Source organism: Aquarana catesbeiana, linkage group LG08 (genome assembly GCF_042186555.1).
Source record: "Aquarana catesbeiana isolate 2022-GZ linkage group LG08, ASM4218655v1, whole genome shotgun sequence".
Classification (NCBI taxonomy): domain Eukaryota; kingdom Metazoa; phylum Chordata; class Amphibia; order Anura; family Ranidae; genus Aquarana; species Aquarana catesbeiana.
This window is the reverse complement of record NC_133331.1, coordinates 276,869,927-276,888,711: the sequence shown is the minus strand read 5'-3', so window position 1 is coordinate 276,888,711 and position 18,785 is coordinate 276,869,927. Positions and strand designations below refer to the sequence as shown.

At 41.5% G+C, this 18,785-nt stretch overlaps 1 protein-coding gene across 1 annotated transcript in view; it reads left to right on the top strand.

Moving 5' to 3' along the window:
- The window catches only part of LOC141106746 (uncharacterized), a 92,717-nt gene extending 79,501 nt beyond the window's left edge, over positions 1-13,216 (top strand). The window contains 6 exon segments of the mRNA XM_073597674.1: positions 154-251; positions 407-506; positions 799-900; positions 6,482-6,609; positions 8,665-8,767; positions 9,893-13,216. Of these exon segments, the coding sequence (XP_073453775.1) occupies positions 154-251; positions 407-506; positions 799-900; positions 6,482-6,609; positions 8,665-8,767; positions 9,893-10,995 (1,634 nt within the window). The 3' untranslated portion in view covers positions 10,996-13,216.
- The last annotated feature ends 5,569 nt before the right edge of the window (positions 13,217-18,785 follow it).

Genomic DNA, 18,785 nt, shown 5'->3' with positions numbered 1-18,785 from the left:
ATTGGATGATAAAATCAGCAGAGCTTCCCCTCATTTCAGATGTTCCTCTCAGATCTACAGCGACTGCACTTGCAGTGCACTTGTAGTGCAGAGTGGATTTGCCTTTAGTAAATCAACCCCAATGTATTCAATCAGTGTGTGTGTTTCCTACAGATGGATCCAGTAAGAGAAATCCCCCAGAGAGATGTCCCCATCCTCTGTATTCCCGGGACTCCACACAGGAACATCAGGAGATCCCTCAGGAGGATCAGGTGGGTGGATCTCAAGGGCATATTATAGTAATATATTAATTAGAACAGTAATGACAGGAAGGATCGTAAGAATCTTCACTTGCAATATATAAGAGCAATATTGAATCTAACAAAAGTTTTTACCTTGTTTTTGTTTGTATGTTTGTGTTATTCAGAATGAAAATCTTATTAAAGTTGAAGTGAAAGAAGAAGATCCGTCTGTGTTGGGTGATGAGCCATGCAGAGAGGAAGAAACTCCTCCAGAGATCAGCACAGGTGAGTAATAAACAGTAAATCCAGAGAAGAGTCCCAGATTCTCCTTGTTCAGTCACTACAACAATCTCTTCTTCTCCCCCCTCCTCTGTCAGTAGACAGTAATGGGGAGACAGTATGTGCCCAGTGGGGGAGTCAGGAGACATCAGCCTCTATTAGACTCCGGCTCTCCTCCTCACATCATGTCATTGTGTGTTACCAGCCAAGAGACGTGACCAGTCTCCCCCCACACACACTCTCTGGGGTCTCTCATACATCTCAGTACAGGGGGCTTCACTCTCATCTTTATTCACAGACCCCGGAGACACCAGAGAGACTCAGAGAGACGTCAAAACTGAGGAGGAAGAAGGACATGTGAGGATTAAAGAGGAAGAAATCTCAATAGAAATCAGCACAGGTGAGGATTAAACAATAAAAAGAGATAGGGATGCTCCTTGTTCCGGTTACATTTTTATTAGTCTATTCCAGTGGTCACCAAACTGCAGCCCGGGGGCCAGATGCAGCCCTTTGCTTGCTTTTATCTGGCCCTTGGACCAACAATGGGGCACAATTCTTCCCAATGACACAAACGATGGGGCATAATTCCTACCAAAGATACCAACAAAGGGGCACAGTTCCTCCCAATGATGCCAACAATGGGGCACAATGACACCAATAATGGGGCACAATTCTTTCCAATTACATCAGTGATGGGGCACAATTCCTCCCAATGACACCAAGAATGGGTCCCAATGACACCAACAATGGGACGCAATTCCTACCAATGAAACCAACGATGGGGCACAATTCCTACCAATGATACCAACAATGGGACCCAATGATGGGGCGCAATTCCTCTCACTGACACCAAAGATGAGGCATTGTTTACTCCAACTGATGCCAGGACATTTTCTACTCCCGATGGCCACAGTCCGGCCCCTTAAAGTCTGAATGACAGTAAACTGGCCCTTTGTTTAGAAAGTTTGGAGACCCCTGGTCTATACAGTATGGTTCTGTACATTTGTCCTGTTGCCAGGTGTAGCAAAATAATGCTGTATATTGAAGTTTGGGATTTTTCAAGGTATACATTAGATATATGTGATGCTTAATATTATTACATGTAATACTATTAAATGACAGCAGGCTAGAAAGAGGGCAGTCTTTTGCCAACATTGATAGAGACAGTTGTACAATAAAAAAAAAGTCTCCAAGGTTCAGTACACCCAAGCTTTATTATAGGTTTTACACATAGGCTGGCCATACATTCTATAATTTTTATTGTACAATTTTCCTTTAGTTTTACCTAAACCATATATTATGAGGTCAAACCTAAACACTTTTAATTTGTATGCAATCAGGCAGGCCCTGACACTACATAGTTGAAGATAAATCTAAAGGAAATTGAATAAGAACATGTATAATGTATGGCCAGCCATGGTGTGATCTGGGGGCATTAGCTCTTGTGGTAGATAGAGGTAGATATTTTTTGTACAGTGACTTCACCACAGACAGGGACTTTTTTTTTTTAAATAGCAAACATGTTATACTTACTTACCTGCCCTGTTGTAGTGGTTTTGCACAGAGCAGCCTGGATCCTCCTCTTCTCGGATTTCTCTTCACTGCTACTGGCCCCTCCCTCCTATCGAGTGCTCCAACAGCAAGCAGCTTGCTATGGGGGCACCCGAGCCAAGTCCCGGATAGCCAAGGGACTCGTGGGCATCGCTGGACAGAGATGGGGCTCAGGTAAGTATTAGAATGCATTAAGATAAAAAACCTTCTGCCTTTACAACTCCTTTATGGGTCTGGAAGCCCACTTTTATTAAAAGGAAGCAAAAAAGCAAAGTCTTTACAACTTAGGGTTTCCCATGCAGTGGGTTTCGGCTTCACAGAAAACTAAAAATGCCCAGCTGCCTGGCTCTTAAGCTCACTCAGCTTTAACTGCAGTACCTAAGCCCCTAGGTAGAGGTTCCTCTGATAGGGCACTCTCACTTCTTCTAGACACACAGATTCCTCTGGTATCCCTGGACTCTCTCCCTGTTGCCTCAGCTCTAGTCTCCCAGACTCTCTCCGCTGGCCCAACACTCTTGGTCCAATGGCCTGGAACCTCTCCCACATGGAGTGCTGTCTCAAGGATATTTCCTTGGTCTCCAGACAGGGGCACACCTCCCTCCTTGCTGCAGCAACTGCACCTTCAACTCCACCTGCAGTAACTCTCCTATGTGAACACCTATGCAATCACACAGGCTGCGGGCAATTAGCAAAGCCTGGTCACCAGATTGAAGGTTCCACCCACTATGTGGAACCTTCAAGCTCCCAGCGCCAATCCAGAACTACCAAATTCGGAGGAAGCACAGAACACATCCTTTCTCCTTTCACAATCAACCTGCCAGAGCTTCTCAAACTGCAGCTTTGAGAAACCGGTGTCACTTTTATAGCCCTCTTGTTTTGATCCAGTATTTCCTTAAATCACCAATCCATTTGTGTTAAAACTTACAACTTTTTGCCAGTGATCGAAGACTGAGTCATTATCCTTGGGGACTTGGAAGCCTCAATGGGATTGTTTTTGCTGCTGTTCCTAAAGCCCATCCATGTATGAGTCTCTACTGGAATGTTTATGGATTTGCCTCTGGTGTTGTAATCCGTCTAAGAAATTGAAACAATAACATTATTTTTTTTTTTTTTATAAAACATAAAATAAAACCATAAAAGACATAGGAAAGAAAAAAAGTTCAAACAAAAATTAACAGCATCAGCACACTTGATTCATTACCATTTGGTAGCAGTACCCCAGAGCAGAGAACTCTCTGTGACTGGCCATCATAGTCTACCAAAAACATACCCAATCTTTAATATAAATTAGAATTAGAGCATGATACATTGATCCATTTTTTTTTCAAACTTTTGAGAGGTGTTGCGTTGAGTAAACACATAGCGGAGGAGAGCAAAAAAAATCCCAAGAAATTCTTTAAGTATGTAAACAGTAAAAAAGGGAGGACAGACCATATTCACCCCATAAAGAATGAGGAAGGACATCTGGTTACAAAGGATGGGGAGATGGCAAAGGTATTGAATTTATTCTTCTCCTCAGTCTTCACGAGTGAATCGGGGGGCTTCAGTAACCAAAACTGCAGTGTTTATCCTCATGACACAACACAAGAAGCACCTACATGGTTAACAGAGGACGGAATTAAAATTAGACTTGAGAAACTTAACATTAATAAATCACCGGCACCAGATGGCTTGCATCCGAGGGTACTTAGGGAACTCAGTCAGGTGATTGCCAGACCGTTGTTCCTAATTTTTACAGACAGTCTATTGACTGGAATGGTACCAGCTGATTGGAGAAAAGCCAATGTAGCACCAATATTTAAAAAGGGCCCAAAAAACATCCCTGGGAATTACAGACCAGTTAGCCTAACATCAATAGTATGTAAAATCTTGGAGGGGATGATAAGGGACTATATACAAGATTTTAGTAATAAGAATGATATCATTAGCAGTAATCAGCATGGATTCATGAAGAATCGTTCTTGCCAAACCAATCTATTAACCTTCTATGAGGAGGTGAGTTGCCATCTAGATAAAGGAAAGCCCGTAGACGTGGTGTATCTGGATTTTGCAAAAGCATTTGACACAGTTCCCCATAAACGTTTACTGTACAAAATAAGGTGCGTTGGCATGGACCATAGGGTGAGTACATGGATTGAAAACTGGCTACAAGGGCGAGTTCAGAGGGTGGTGATAAATGGGGAGTACTCAGAATGGTCAGGGGTGGGTAGTGGGGTTCCCCAGGGTTCTGTGCTGGGACCAATCCTATTTAATTTGTTCATAAACGACCTGGAGGATGGGATAAACAGTTCAATCTCTGTATTTGCAGACGATACTAAGCTAAGCAGGGCAATAACTTCTCCGCAGGATGTGGAAATCTTGCAAAAAGACCTGAACAAATTAATGGGGTGGGCGACTACATGGCAAATGAGGTTCAATGTAGAAAAATGTAAAATAATGCATTTGGGTGGCAAAAATATGAATGCAATCTATACACTGGGGGGAGAACCTCTGGGGGAATCTAGGATGGAAAAGGACCTGGGGGTCCTAGTAGATGATAGGCTCAGCAATGGCATGCAATGCCAAGCTGCTGCTAATAAAGCAAACAGAATATTGGCATGCATTAAAAGGGGATCAACTGCAGAGATAAAACGATAATTCTCCCGCTCTACAAGACTCTGGTCCGCCCGCACCTGGAGTATGCTGTCCAGTTCTGGGCACCAGTCCTCAGGAGGGACGTACTGGAAATGGAGCGAGTACAAAGAAGGGCAACAAAGCTAATAAAGGGTCTGGAGGATCTTAGTTATGAGGAAAGGTTGCGAGCACTGAACTTATTCTCTCTGGAGAAGAGACGCTTGAGAGGGGATATGATTTCAATTTACAAATACTGTACTGGTGACCCCACAATAGGGATAAAACTTTTTCGCAGAAGAGAGTTTAATAAGACTCGTGGCCACTCATTACAATTAGAAGAAAAGAGGTTTAACCTTAAACTACGTAGAGGGTTCTTTACTGTAAGAGCGGCAAGGATGTGGAATTCCCTTCCACAGGCGGTGGTCTCAGCGGGGAGCATTGATAGCTTCAAGAAACTATTAGATAATCACCTTAATGACCGCAATATACAGGGATATGTAATGTAATACTGACACATAATCACACACATAGGTTGGACTTGATGGACTTGTGTCTTTTTTCAACCTCACCTACTATGTAACTATGTAACTATGTAACTATGAGTATAGATATATTTCCCATACATTATATATTTATCCATTTTCTGAATCCAGTCCCCAGGAGTAGGAGAATTGGGTGAAACTTTAGGAAGGACTTTTTCTTCAAGCTTGTATTACAGCTCAGCCTTAAAGTGACCAAGTAATGATAAAACATTTGGAAAGATTCAGTTTGCACAGAATGGAGTGGAGCGTTTGTCTTGATGTATAACTCCAATCCAAAGCTCTTTTATCTAGATGGTAGGCCTATAATCTTTTGGCCCTCAATGATAACCAAGATGTATATTTAATCATATATCATGTGACCAATTCATTTCTTTGGTTCCAATAGTGGTTCCAATGTAATAAAATGTTTCAGTCACCAGTACTGATGCAGAGAGGGCTTGGCAAAACCCTGATTTCCTCATGGCACATTTAACCTCAGTAACCCTCTCCCTCATTTCTGTGTGTCTTGGTGTCTTGGAGCATGGAGATATCTGGTTTAGTTTCCTCATGTTGGATGGTCACATTTTCAACTTTACTTCCCAGACCGATTTTTCTGAGTGTCTTCCACATCCTCAAAGCTACTAGGACCCGGGTTTGACAGAAAAGAGCCAGGTGTAGACAGATAACCATCTTGGTTAACACTTTTGATCCTGAATATTTTTCTTGTGCTTTGGATGGACCATAGCTTGAGTGGTGGCAGGGTAGCAGCATCTTGTTGTTCTAGTTCAGCCTTTCTCAACTTTTTTTTTTTTGTTAACACAGAGGAACCCTTGAAATAACCTTCCAGTCTCAGGGAACCCCTTCTGAAAGTTACTATGTCTACAACTCATGATACATTAGTGCGATGGTCAGTGGGAAAAATGCTCCTTACACTTATGGTCATGGGGAAGAATTCCCGCCTTACAGATAGCTGAAAACATCAATGGTGTCAGTGAGAACTTATCTGAGAGACAGACATTGCTCTTTGGTCAAAAAACCCCTAACAACCTCTGGAGGAACGCTAGGGTTCCATGGAAACCTGGTGGAGAACCCCTGTTATAGTTAGTAAACAGGTTATTAATAGGCTGGCTTTCAGTGCAGGTCCTTACATTACTGTTGAAGCCATGTCTTCCAAATGGATAGCAGTATACTACCTGGCTTATTCTATTGCAAATCTTTTTCAAGTGCTAGATGTAGCTGTCTGTTAATTCTTGTGCTTGTATGTATTTAAATATTGCACCTCTGTACTTTATGCAGGTGGATCTAGTAACAGAAATATCCCACAGGGATGTCCCAGTCCCCTGTATTCCTGGGACCCCACAGAGGAACATCAGGAGATACCATCGGATGATCAAGAAGATGGAACTGAGGGACAAGGGATTGAGGTTAGTAATGTATTTGGACAGATGACTCTCTACAGTGTGGCTGCTGACTGATTTGTTCATCATATAATTTGCATTTCTTAAAGTGGAGCTTAACCCAAAAGCAGAATTTCAGGAATTTTTTTTTCCTATCTTTATAATTTTTTGAACATTTTTAGCTCTGCTCCCTGCCGCCATTCCAGCACAGGCCAGAATGACATAAACCAGGTTCTGTGAAAAGAAACAAAGGAATCGCACTCTTCTATCATAAATTACATATCACCATAATGAATAAACAAATAAATACATCTTCATTTAAATCATAAAAGATACATAAAAATTGTGAAGTCCATGTATAGATCCCACACGTGAATAACCTCCTCAGTGGGTATAGGAAAGGTTCCTCTCCACCAACATGCAGACACAACACACACTCACCAGACTCAATTGACCCCTATTACAGGGAGTCAAATCACACATATGGGAAAGTCAAAGATGTATACATGAGGTCACAGGAAGTAATTCTAACCGCTGCTGACATCCATTCAATAGATAGATAGATAGATAGATAGATAGATAGATAGATAGATAGTGTATTCAAAGCTCCAGTGTTGCCATATAGAGAGGGAGAGGACAGAACACACTCATGGTGCAGTATTTCAGTTCATTTATTTAAAAAAGAAGGTTGTATTGCACTTACATCAAAGAAGACAGGGATCAGCGTGTATTGTATAGGAATTGACAGTTTGGTCTCCACCTGCGTTCCAGCTGACCGGAAATGGCGTATCTCAAACACCACCCAATGCCGTTTCGTCAGCCTACGTCTGACGTCATCAGGGGTTATGTGCTCGGATACGTCCAACCGCTTTTATGTAGTTCAAAACCAGCATGAGCAATCCGATTGAATCCACAGCCATCCCTAATTATTATGCAGCGGTTTGAAGTCATTCTTGTGACCTTATGTACGATATCTTGGATTTTCCCATATGCGTAATTTGACTCCCTGTAATAGAGTTCAATTTAGTCTGGTGAGTGCATAGTGTGTCTGCATGGTGTTGGAGAGGAACCTTTTCTATACTCACTGAGGACGTTTTTCATGTGTGGGATCTATACTGGACTTCACAATTTTTATGTATCTTTAATAATTTAAATCAAGATGTATTTATTTATTTGTTTATTCACTATGGTGATATGTAATTTATGATATAAGAGTGTGGTTCCTTTGTTTCTTTTCACGTTATAGGTGTTTTTTTACACTTTACAATACGCAGCTCTTTATTGTAGTTTATTTGTTTTTTGGTTATTGATTTGCGTGGGTTTGGAACCTGTTGGTTCCTATATTTCTTTTATGAACCGGGTTCTGCAGCTTCCTGGGATACTTACATAACATCTCCCAGGAGGCTGCAGGATCAGCACACAGAGCAGCCAGGGGACAGGTCAGATGCATCATCAGAGTTGACTGCCGACACCCAGGAAGACGCAGCCAGCTAAGGAGGACCAAGATGGCAGCGTTAGATCCACTGTGTGGCTCCCAAAAGAGTGTTAGTTCCACTTTACCACTCCCCCTTCCCTATGCAGAATTTCAGGAATTTGTTTCCATTTATATAATTTTTTTTAGCTCTTTCTAGGAATTACATGAACCAGGTCCTGCAGCCTCCTGGGATACTTACATCACTTCTCCCAGAGGCTGTTTATGAGCAGGTGCTGTGCAGCATCTGGCCGTGCTATACTGTAAAGATCTCCAGAGTGGTTCTGCAACTAAGTGTTTCACGCTAATGGAAACCAAATACGGTAAAACAACTCACGTATACGTAGTTGTTTCCCCAGAGTTCAGTTTAATGAATTCCTTCTGCAGGATCTAGACTATGAATTTTGTGCAGAAATTCAGGCAAGTTTCAAATTTTTGCAACATACTAGGCTGTTCGGGTATGGATTGCCAGGAACCTCCCTATTTATGAGATCACATCAATTTCTGGGTGGTCAGCAGCATTACAGGACCACTTCGTTCATTTTAAGCCTTAGTTTTATCGTTTTTCTTTTTTTTTTACTTTACTATTTGTACTTTTTTGGATTATTTAGGATCAAAATGTTATTAAAGTTGAAGTGAAAGATGAAGAAGAAGAATCATGTGCAGAGAGTGATGAGCCGTATAAGGAGGAAATTCCTCAGGAGATTGACTCTGGTGAGTAATAAATACTAAATCTGGAAAAAAGTCCCAGATTCTACTTGTTTAGTGACTACATCAATCTCTTTTTCTCATCCCTCCTCTTTCAATAGGAAGTGTTTGGTAGAATTAGACTCAAACTGTAACTTAAAATGGAATTAAAACCTAACATTAACTCTTCTCTCCTCGTACCTTTCATGTCCACCCTGTGTAAAAAAAAAGAACGGTATACTTACCTTTTTCAGTCACTGTGTCATGGAGTGCTAGACGATGGCTAGGAATTCCACGAGCTATGACGTTTCCCATAGTGTCAAGATCCAGATCTGAACCTGCAACCTCTGATGTGTCTGACAGTATCTCTTCTTGCTTAGCCACCTTAGATGCTGGACAGCTTCCTGTCTGATTCCTTAGACAACCCTACCTTGTGTCTTGTTTCTCTTCAAATCTTGAAGCCTTTCCTCCTCCCATGAACTTCCTATGTAAGCCATGCCTTTGCACTTCCTGCTTGCCAGATTATTATGCTCTCTCCAGCCAATATCTTGCTCCTTACCCTCCTGAGGACCACAATCTGGTACTAATATGCAGCAAAACCCACCATCAAGAGCTCTGGTGAATACCGGTTAGTGCTTAGACCCTGCAGCTTGGACGTGGTGACATGCTCGTATACCTATCCTGCTGGTCGGTGGGAGCCTGTTGACTGGTATAGCTACTGGTCCCCTGAGCTTGACACCTGACCATGACACATAGGCTTACATGGCCAAGCCGTTGTCAGCGCTCCCTCCACTCCCCTGCAGCAGCCGCTCACTGACACAGGCGAGCCGGAGCTGCAGGATCTCATAACCAGGCTGAAGCAGACTAAAAAAAGGTGAGAATACAGATATGTTTTACACAGGGTAGGCAGAATAGGTAAGAGGAAGGGGTAAGGAGCAGATCTAAGACTAGTTGGTGTTAGATTTTAATTCCGCTTTAAGACTATGTTGAAGGGCTTTGGACTTGTAGATGGCATCAGTTTGAGATGCTTCTGAGATGATTTATAATTCATTGATGGGTCAATTTGACCTACAGTTGATCTCTTTCTGATCTTTACCTTTCTCTTTAAAAATCTTTACCAAAATGTTATATAATTAATTTTTTTCTCCCTAGATGGACGATATAGGAGGTACCACCTTACAACTAATTCTTTAGGAGAAAACACTGTTATCTTAAATCTCAATTCAGCACCTAACTGTTCTGGTCTATCTCCAGATCCCTCTGCACATGGCACGGGGTTTCCTGTTAACCCTCCTGGTAGCTGGGAGGACACATACCCGTGTTCTGAGTGTGGGAAACGTTTTACCCAAAGAGCAGAACTAATTTCACACCAGAGGAGTCACAGCGTAGAGAAGCCGTATCCATGTCCTGACTGTGGGAAGTGCTTCGCTCATAAATTTATCCTTCGGAGACATCAAAAGAGCCACAGCAGCGATCGGCCTTTTTCTTGCTCAGAATGTGGAAAAGGTTTCATACAGAAGTCAGCCCTTTCCAGGCATCAGAGGACTCACTCAGGAGAGAAGCCGTATTCCTGCTCCGAGTGTGGAAAATATTTTGCCCAAAAATCTTCTCTCATCACCCATGAGAAATTTCACACGGGAGAGGAGTCATATTCATGCTCAGAATGTGGAAAATGTTTCTCTCAGAGACGATATCTCATCATTCACGAAAGAGTTCACACGGGCGAGCGTCCTTTTTCCTGTTCAGATTGCGGAAAATGTTTCAGGCAGAAGTCGGTTCTTGACGCCCATGAACGAATTCACAGGGAGGAGAAGCCATTTTCCTGCTCCGAGTGTGGGAAGTGTTTTACACAGATTGGACATCTTATTTTACATCAGAGGTCTCACACGGGAGAAAGGCCTTATTCATGTTCAGAGTGTGGGAAAAGCTTTTCCTCGAGGGCTCTTCTCATCACGCATCAGAGAATCCACACCGGCGAGAAGCCATATTCATGTTTAGAGTGCGGGAAATCTTTTACGGGAAGGTCCAACCTTGCCACTCATCAAAAAATCCACACGGGCGATCGCCCCTACTCTTGCTCTGAATGCGGAAGGGGCTTTACCAACAAGTCCGGTTTGGTTAAACATCATCAGGTCCACACTGGGATTCAACCGTTTTCATGTTCTGAATGTGGGAAACGGTTTTCAAAAAAACTGTCCCTTATCTCGCATTTCAGTTCCCACAGAGAACCAGAATCAGAATGTGGCCTGGAGTAAGGACACCAGGCACCAGACACCAAATGTAGTTCTTTTTGAAAAAAAAAAAAAAAGTTAAAAACGAACACCATTCACCTCTTTTTTATTCGCCTGAATGTAGTATCAGTTCCTCTTGTGTTTTACTGGTTTGAAACTATCATGTAGAAAAAGCAGAATGAAAATGCAATCTGTTTAAAGAAAAATTAAAACTGATTAAGGTCTTGTGATGGTCGTTTTAGAAATAAGCGAGAGGGAGGCATTTCAGGTTCAGCTATTGAGCTCTATACACACCTTGGAAGACCTCTAAAAAGAAACCAGGAGTGCCACATGCTGACAGGATATAAAAACATAACATATTAGTACACAATTTCATACTGACTAAACAGAAAAAGAACATTTTTAAAAAGTATTTGTTTTGTCCTGACCCCAAAATGGAAATAAGCACAACACATTACTGTTAATTCTCTGTATTTTATTCATTACAGTATGTTTGAAAAGGAGAATAAATTTCTGGTGATCCTGCTAGTACCTTCACTGCTTTTCTTGTGTTTGGTTAACAACGCTAAGCACTGGCTGCAAATGCCGTGGTAGCATTGTCACCATCCCAAGCTCACTCTTGCACTGGAACTACAGGAATGGTGTGCCTGTGGAGTCCTATTGTCCACCCGTGACATCACTGACTGACTCATCTCCTGCCAATCTTTGCCTTAAAGTGGTTGTAAACCTCACACATGAAATATGAACAAAGCATATACCTCTATAGCAGGGGTCTCCAAACTCTGTAAACAAGGGGCCAGTTTACTGTCCTTCAGATTTAGGGGGGCTGGACTGTGGCCAGTAGGAGTGGAAATTGTTCTTGTGTCAGTAGAAGTAAACAATACATCTTTGGTATTAAGAGGAGGAATAGTGCCCCATCTTTGATGCTAGTGGGAGGAATAATGCCCCATACCTGGTATTAGTGGGAAGAATAGTGCCTCATCATTGGTATCAGTGAGGGGAATAGTGCCTCATCATTGGTATTAGTGGGAGGAATAGTCCCCCATCATTGGTATCAGTGGGAGAAATATTGCCCCATCATTGGTATCAGTGAGGGGAATAGTTCCCCATCATTGGTGTCAGTGGGAGAAATAGTGTCCCATCATTCGTATCAGTGGGAGGAATAGTGCCCCATCATTGGTATCAGTGAGGGAAATAGTGCCCCATCATTGGTATCAGTGGGAGAAATATTGCCCCATCATTGGTATCAGTTAGGGGAATAGTGCCCCATCATTTGTGTCAGTGGGAGGAATAGTGTCCCATCAGTGGGAGGAATAGTGTCCCATCATTGGTATCAGTGAGGGGAATAGTGCCCCATCATTGGTATCAGTGGGAGAAATATTGCCCCATCATTGGTATCAGTGAGGTGAATAGTGCCCCATCATTGGTGTCAGTGGGAGGAATAGTGTCCCATCAGTGGGAGGAATAGTGTCCCATCATTGGTATCAATGGGAGGAATAGTGTCCCATCATTGGTATCAATGGGAGGAATAGTGTCCCATCATTGGTATCAGTGGGAGGAATAGTACCCCATCATCGGTATCAGTGGGAGGAATAGTGCCCCATCATTGGTATCAGTGGGAGGAATAGTGCCCCAACATTGGTATCAGTGAAAGGTATAGTATCCCATTGTTGGAAGGAATAGATCCCCATTGTTAGTGTCAGTTTGTAGAATAGTACCCCAATGTTGGTGCCAATGGGAGAAATAATGCCCCATTATTGATGTCATCACCAAGAATTATGCCCCATTATTGTTGTCGGTGAAAAGAATAGTGTCTTGTATCAGTGAGAGGAAAAGTACACCAAGGGCAGGATAAAGGCGGACAAAGGGCCGCAGTTTGGAGACCCCTGCTCTATAGTGTAAGGATATATAGAAAGAACCCGCACTCTGGAATCCATCCAATTTCTTAAGTCGTTTATAACCAAGTAAAAGGTAACTTCTAACATGTTTCGGCGAAGAGCCTCGTTCACAGCATAGTTACCTACATGAACAACAACAATATATGTACAAAATGACTAAAACCACTCCCATTCATTAATCAGTATAATTAACTATCAATGAGAATCACCGTTGTAAAGAGACTCTCTGGGAGTGGAAATCTTTTTTTGCACAGATTTAAAACACACTTGAACACTAACACAATTTACATGAAAAAGATATCAATAAATGTCATCATTTATTCAACGTGAGTTCTGTGATTTAAATATTACTGAATAAAAACTGTTCAACTATTTGTGGGTCAAAACTACGTTTTTCAAAGCAATTTCTGATTTTATAGTCAGAGATGCTGGAAAAAAGAGACGTATTCAATAGACATAGGTGGGAGAATTACATACTACAACCTGATGGATGTGATTTACTGACGCTGTTAGCGTAGAAATAAATCTACATCGTATCTATAATTCATATCAGCCGGCATTCTCGTTTTTAAGGTAAACACCCACCAAACTTCTGTAAAGGTTTGGAGAGGACATGGTTAAATGCCAACAGATCATACGCCTGTGACATTAACACGTTTCGTCGTTTCTGTAATAAACATACTAAAAAATTGAAGATAGTACAATCTTGCGCTACAGGGAAGGAGTTTTTTTCTGCGGGATTACATAAATTGTGGTTTCTCCAATGTGGTATATGCAATAGAGTGCACTTTGTGCAATCTGCAGTATGTGGACTGCACAATTAGATCTCTCAGGACACGGGTGAGCGAACATTTTCATGGACATTCATATCAGAGTGACAAGGGACTGTCAAATGTATCCAAACATGTACACGATGGCGATATGTCCTCCTATCCTTTTTTTGGCTTAGAGAGAGTGAAAAGTCCACCGGGGGTGGGGGGGGCGACACCCCACCACAAGCTTTTTATAGAGAGAAGTTTGGTGGATTTTTACCTTAAAAACGAGAATGCCGGCTGGTATGAATTATAGATACGATGTAGATTTATTTCTACGCTAGCTGTTAGTAAATCACATCCATCAGGTTGTAGTATGTAATTCTCCCACCTATGTCTATTTGCTACGTCTCTTTTTTTCCAATATCTCTCACTATAAAATCAGATATTGGTTTAAAATCTTAGTTTTGACCCACAAATAGTTGAACGTTTTTTATTCAGTTATTTTTAAATCGCAGAACTCATGTTTAATAAATTATGACATTTGTTAACCACTTCAGCCCCGAAAAGATTTGTCCCCTTCATGACCAGGCCATTTTTTTGTGATACGGCACTGCGTTGCTTTAACTGACAAATGCGCGTAAGGCTGAAACAACTAATCGATTATGAAATGAATCGATTACTATTTTCATAATCGATTAATCGGCCAGTAACATAATGTGGTTAAAAAAAAAACTAAAATGAGCCCTTTATAGTACAAAAAGAGCAAATTAATCGCTACTGTAACTCGTTCTTTCACAGTTCTACAGTAGAAAAAATGAACCCCTTACAGTAGTGATTATTTGCTTTTTTTGTACTATAAAGGGCTAATATTCGTTTTTTTAACCCCATTATGTTACTAAACGTCTTACACCTGGTTCACATCTATGTGTATTTTGGTGCTTTTTCCAGAAACGGACTACAGTTCATTTACATGGTTTCCTATGGGACACGTTCACATCTATGCTTTTTCAGCCGCTGCGTATTTGGAAAGCGTCAGTGACTGTTTTTAACGCAAAACAGTGTTTTTTTTGGTTCAACATACTTCAATGGAGAAGCTGCAGAAAAGCATGTAATGCGTTTTTGCAGCAATTTGTGTTTTTTAATCTGCCCAACAACAAATTGGCCAAAAAAAATGCAAAAACGCAAATCACAGCAAAATCACGTGCGCAAAAATCAAAACGCACAGCAAAGAGCACTGCAGAAACAGATCAAAAGCAAACTGCATAGGTGTGCACCGAGCCTTATGCTGGCCACACGGATCAATTTTCAGATGAGAATATTCAGACGAAAAATCTTTGTACATTCGCTGAATGAAAGAATGTTTGAAATTTTCACTTGTTTTTCAACATTCTGTTTTTAAAATAATTGTAATTTCTGATCGAAAACCACATACACTGTCTGATAATTCCTTTCCAAGAAGTTTTTTTATTATTTCCAAATTTTCCCATTACTGTGGTTGAAAATGAACGTCGATTTGACCCCACGAACGATTAGGAAAGCAAACAAACATTCTTATCTCTCCTCTAATAGTATATACAGTATATCTCTTCTGTCTGTTATTCTCAGAGTGGATTAGATATTTTGCTCCCTAACCATATAGTTGGTTATATTTATTTACCACTGCATAGAGATATTTAAGAATAAATTGCCATTTTTTAAAACTTTACATATTAACTAGATTATACACCACACTTTTTTTTTTATAAGATTTTTAATCAAAACAATAATCGGCCAACGAATCGATTATGAAAATAATCGTTAGTTGCAGCCCTAATTGCGCGATCGTGTCGTTGTACCCAAACAAAATTGATGTCCTTTTTTTCCCACAAATAGAGCTTTCTTTTGGTGGTATTTGTTCACCTCTGCGTTTTTTTTTTTTTGCGCTACAAACTAAAAAAGAGCGCCAATTTAAAAGAAAAAAACAACAATGTTTTACTTTTTGCTATAATGCCTATCCAAAAGAAAATGTAAAAAAACAAATTTCTTCATAAATTTAGGCCAATATATATTTTTGGTGAAAAAAATCGCAATAAGCATATATTGATTGGTTTGCGCAAAAGTTATCGAGTCTACAAACTACGGGATAGGTTTATGGACTTTTATTTATTTTATTTTCTTTACTGGTAATGGCGACGATCTGCGATTTTTAGCGGGACTGCAACATTGCGGCAGAAAAATCTGACCCCAGATTACACTTTTTGGGGACCAGTGACATTATTACATTGATCAGTGCTATAAAAATGCACTGATCAATTTATAAATAACACTGGCAGGGAAGGGGTTAACACTAGGGGTGATCAAGGGGTTAACTTTGTTCCCTGGGTGTGTTCTAACTGTAGGGGGATGGGCTCACTGGGACATGACGGAGATCACTGGTCCTGATCACTGAGAACAGTAGATCTCTGTCATGTCATCTGGCAGAACGGGGAATTGCCTTGTTTATAAAGGCAGATCCCCGTCCTGCCTCTGTGCATAACGATCGCAGGCGGCCGGCCGACATCAAGTCCGCTGGACCCGCGGGCACACTCTCGCAGCGGCCCTGTGTGCTCACGATCTTACATACACGGACCAGCGTACAGTTACCTCGGTTCGCATAGTAGAGTCGACCTGCCGCAGTAAAAGTACAGCGGCTGGTCGGCGAGTGGTATATATCTTCTTCATGTACATTGTGTTAGTGTTCAAGTGTGTTAATAAATCTGCAAAAAAGATTTCCACTCCCAGAGAGTCTCTTTACAACGGAGATTCTCATCTATAGTTAATTATACTGATTAATGAATGGCAGTGGTTTTATTAATTTTGTATATATATTGGTGTTGTTCATGTAGGTTACTAGCTTTGAACGAGGCTCTTCGTCGAAACATGTTAGCAGTTACCTTGTATTTGTTGATAATTAAATAAAGAAATTGGATGAATTCCAGAGTGCGGGTTCTTTCTATATATCTTTATCTTGTGTTGGTGACAAGTGGGAGGTTGTCTGAACCTGAGCACCCGGTGTAGAGGTACCAGTAATCAACTACTATAAACGGAGGTTCTCACAGTTAGAGCGGGTGCTGCTTTGTGTGTATACTGCTCTATAGTGTATACTTGTCTCAATTAGGAGCACTAAGTTTCATGTTTGTCTGCCGCTGTACTGACAGAATTTCCTGACACCAAGTGAAAACTGGTGACAGGGGCGGGACCTCCAGCTGATTGACAGCCTCAGCTCTTTTGCTGTGAGCTGTGTTGTTGTGGAAATTTTTATTAATGTATGTTGTCAGATGCCCCCCAGTGTCTGTTTTGCTGTAATACGCTCATGTGAGGGTATCCGCACATACAGACGCTGGTGGAAGACCATTTAATGTGGAAACCTTCCCGTGGACACGGCAGATCTGTCTGCTCTTTAACCACTTGCTTACCAGGCCAATTCTGACATTTCTCTCCTACATGTAAATATCCACATTTTTTTTGCGGGAAAATTACATAGAACCCCCAAACATTATATATGTTTTTTTTTAGCAAAAACCCTAGAGAATACAATGGCGGTCATTGCAACTTTTTATCTCGCACGGTATTTGCGCAGCAATTTTTCAGTAATTGTTTTGTGCTTAAAAAAAAAAACAAAACAGTAAAGTTAGCCCAATGTTTTTGCCTAATGTGAAAGATGAAGTTACACCGAGTAAATAGATATCTAACATGTCACGCTTTAAAATTGTGCGCACTCATGGGATGGCGCCAAACTTCGGTACTTAAAAATCTCCATAGGCGACGCTTTGAAAATTTTTACAGGTTACCAGTTTAGAGTTACAGAGGAGGTCTAGCGCTACAATTATTGCTCTCACTCTAATGCATGCGGCGATACCTCACATGTGTGGTTTGAACGACGTTTACATATGTGGGCGGGGCTTACGTGTGTTCGCTTCTGAGCGCGAGCTACTGGGGACAGGGGCGTTTAAGAAAAAAAATTTTTTATTTATTTATTTTATTTTTACACTTTTTTTACATTCAATTTTTTTTTATCACTTTTATTCCTATTACAAGGAATGTAAACATCCCTTGTAATAGGAATCTATCGTGACAGGTCCTCTTTATGGAGAGATGCGGGGTCAATAAGACCCCACATCTCTCCTCCAGGCTATAAAGCATAAGATCGGAAAAAAAAAAATTCTCCTATCTCATGCTGACAGCCATGATCGCGGCTTTGTTTACAATGCAGGGCCTGGGCGTGACGTCATAACATCGCGCCCGGGCCTCTGACGGTCATAGAGATGACTGGTGACCATCTGGTCACCAGACATCTCTATCGTCCTCATCCGGCGCCGCCGATTCATTCTCCAGGCCCCCCGATGGCACGGGAGAGCTCGGATGGCGCCGGGAGGGGGGCGTCCCCTCTCGTCGCCTATAAGAACGATCAAGCGGCGGAAGTGCCGCTATGATCGTTTTTATCGTGCACAGAATCGCCGGCTGAAAAGAATGATATCTGAATGATGCCTGTAGCATCATTCAGATCCCCCCCCCCCCCCCCCCAAAGTGTGGACGTCATTTGACTATGGCCCAGTGGCCAAATGGTTGTTTGTTTATGCCTCACCAAGGGACTGACCTCTCCATGGCGATCACATTTAAACTCTTAAGTTAGCAGATCAGCGTACATAGGAACCATAGTATAACCATACCAAATTATGCCCCACTGGGCCATAATAGAGTATGGCTCGCATCATTGGTAGCAGTAGGAATGTGCACACGATCGTGTTTAGAACCATGTGCTTGCCACATGGTTTTGCACAGGACCCTTTGCACACGTCACTACTGCATTTCTATTTGAATATATACATGTGTGTTATTGGTTCTTTTGAATGAATACAAGTGTCTGATTGGCTGATTCTGAAGCCACCACGCACTTTTGTTATCCATGTGTTTAGTATAAAAAAAGGCAGCCTGGCCATTTCTCTTCAGGATTATTCTGAGCTCGAGGTGATACCAGCATCTGTTTGTGTTACTCGGAGAGATAAACGAGCGCGCTTTCCCGGCATTATATAAGAGGGCTGTATTTGTGCTTTTAAGCGCAAAGAAATGATATGCTTATAGGGAGAAGCTTAGAATTTCCCTGATGTGTGAAGGGGGCTTATATCAATTCCTTAATTTGCCA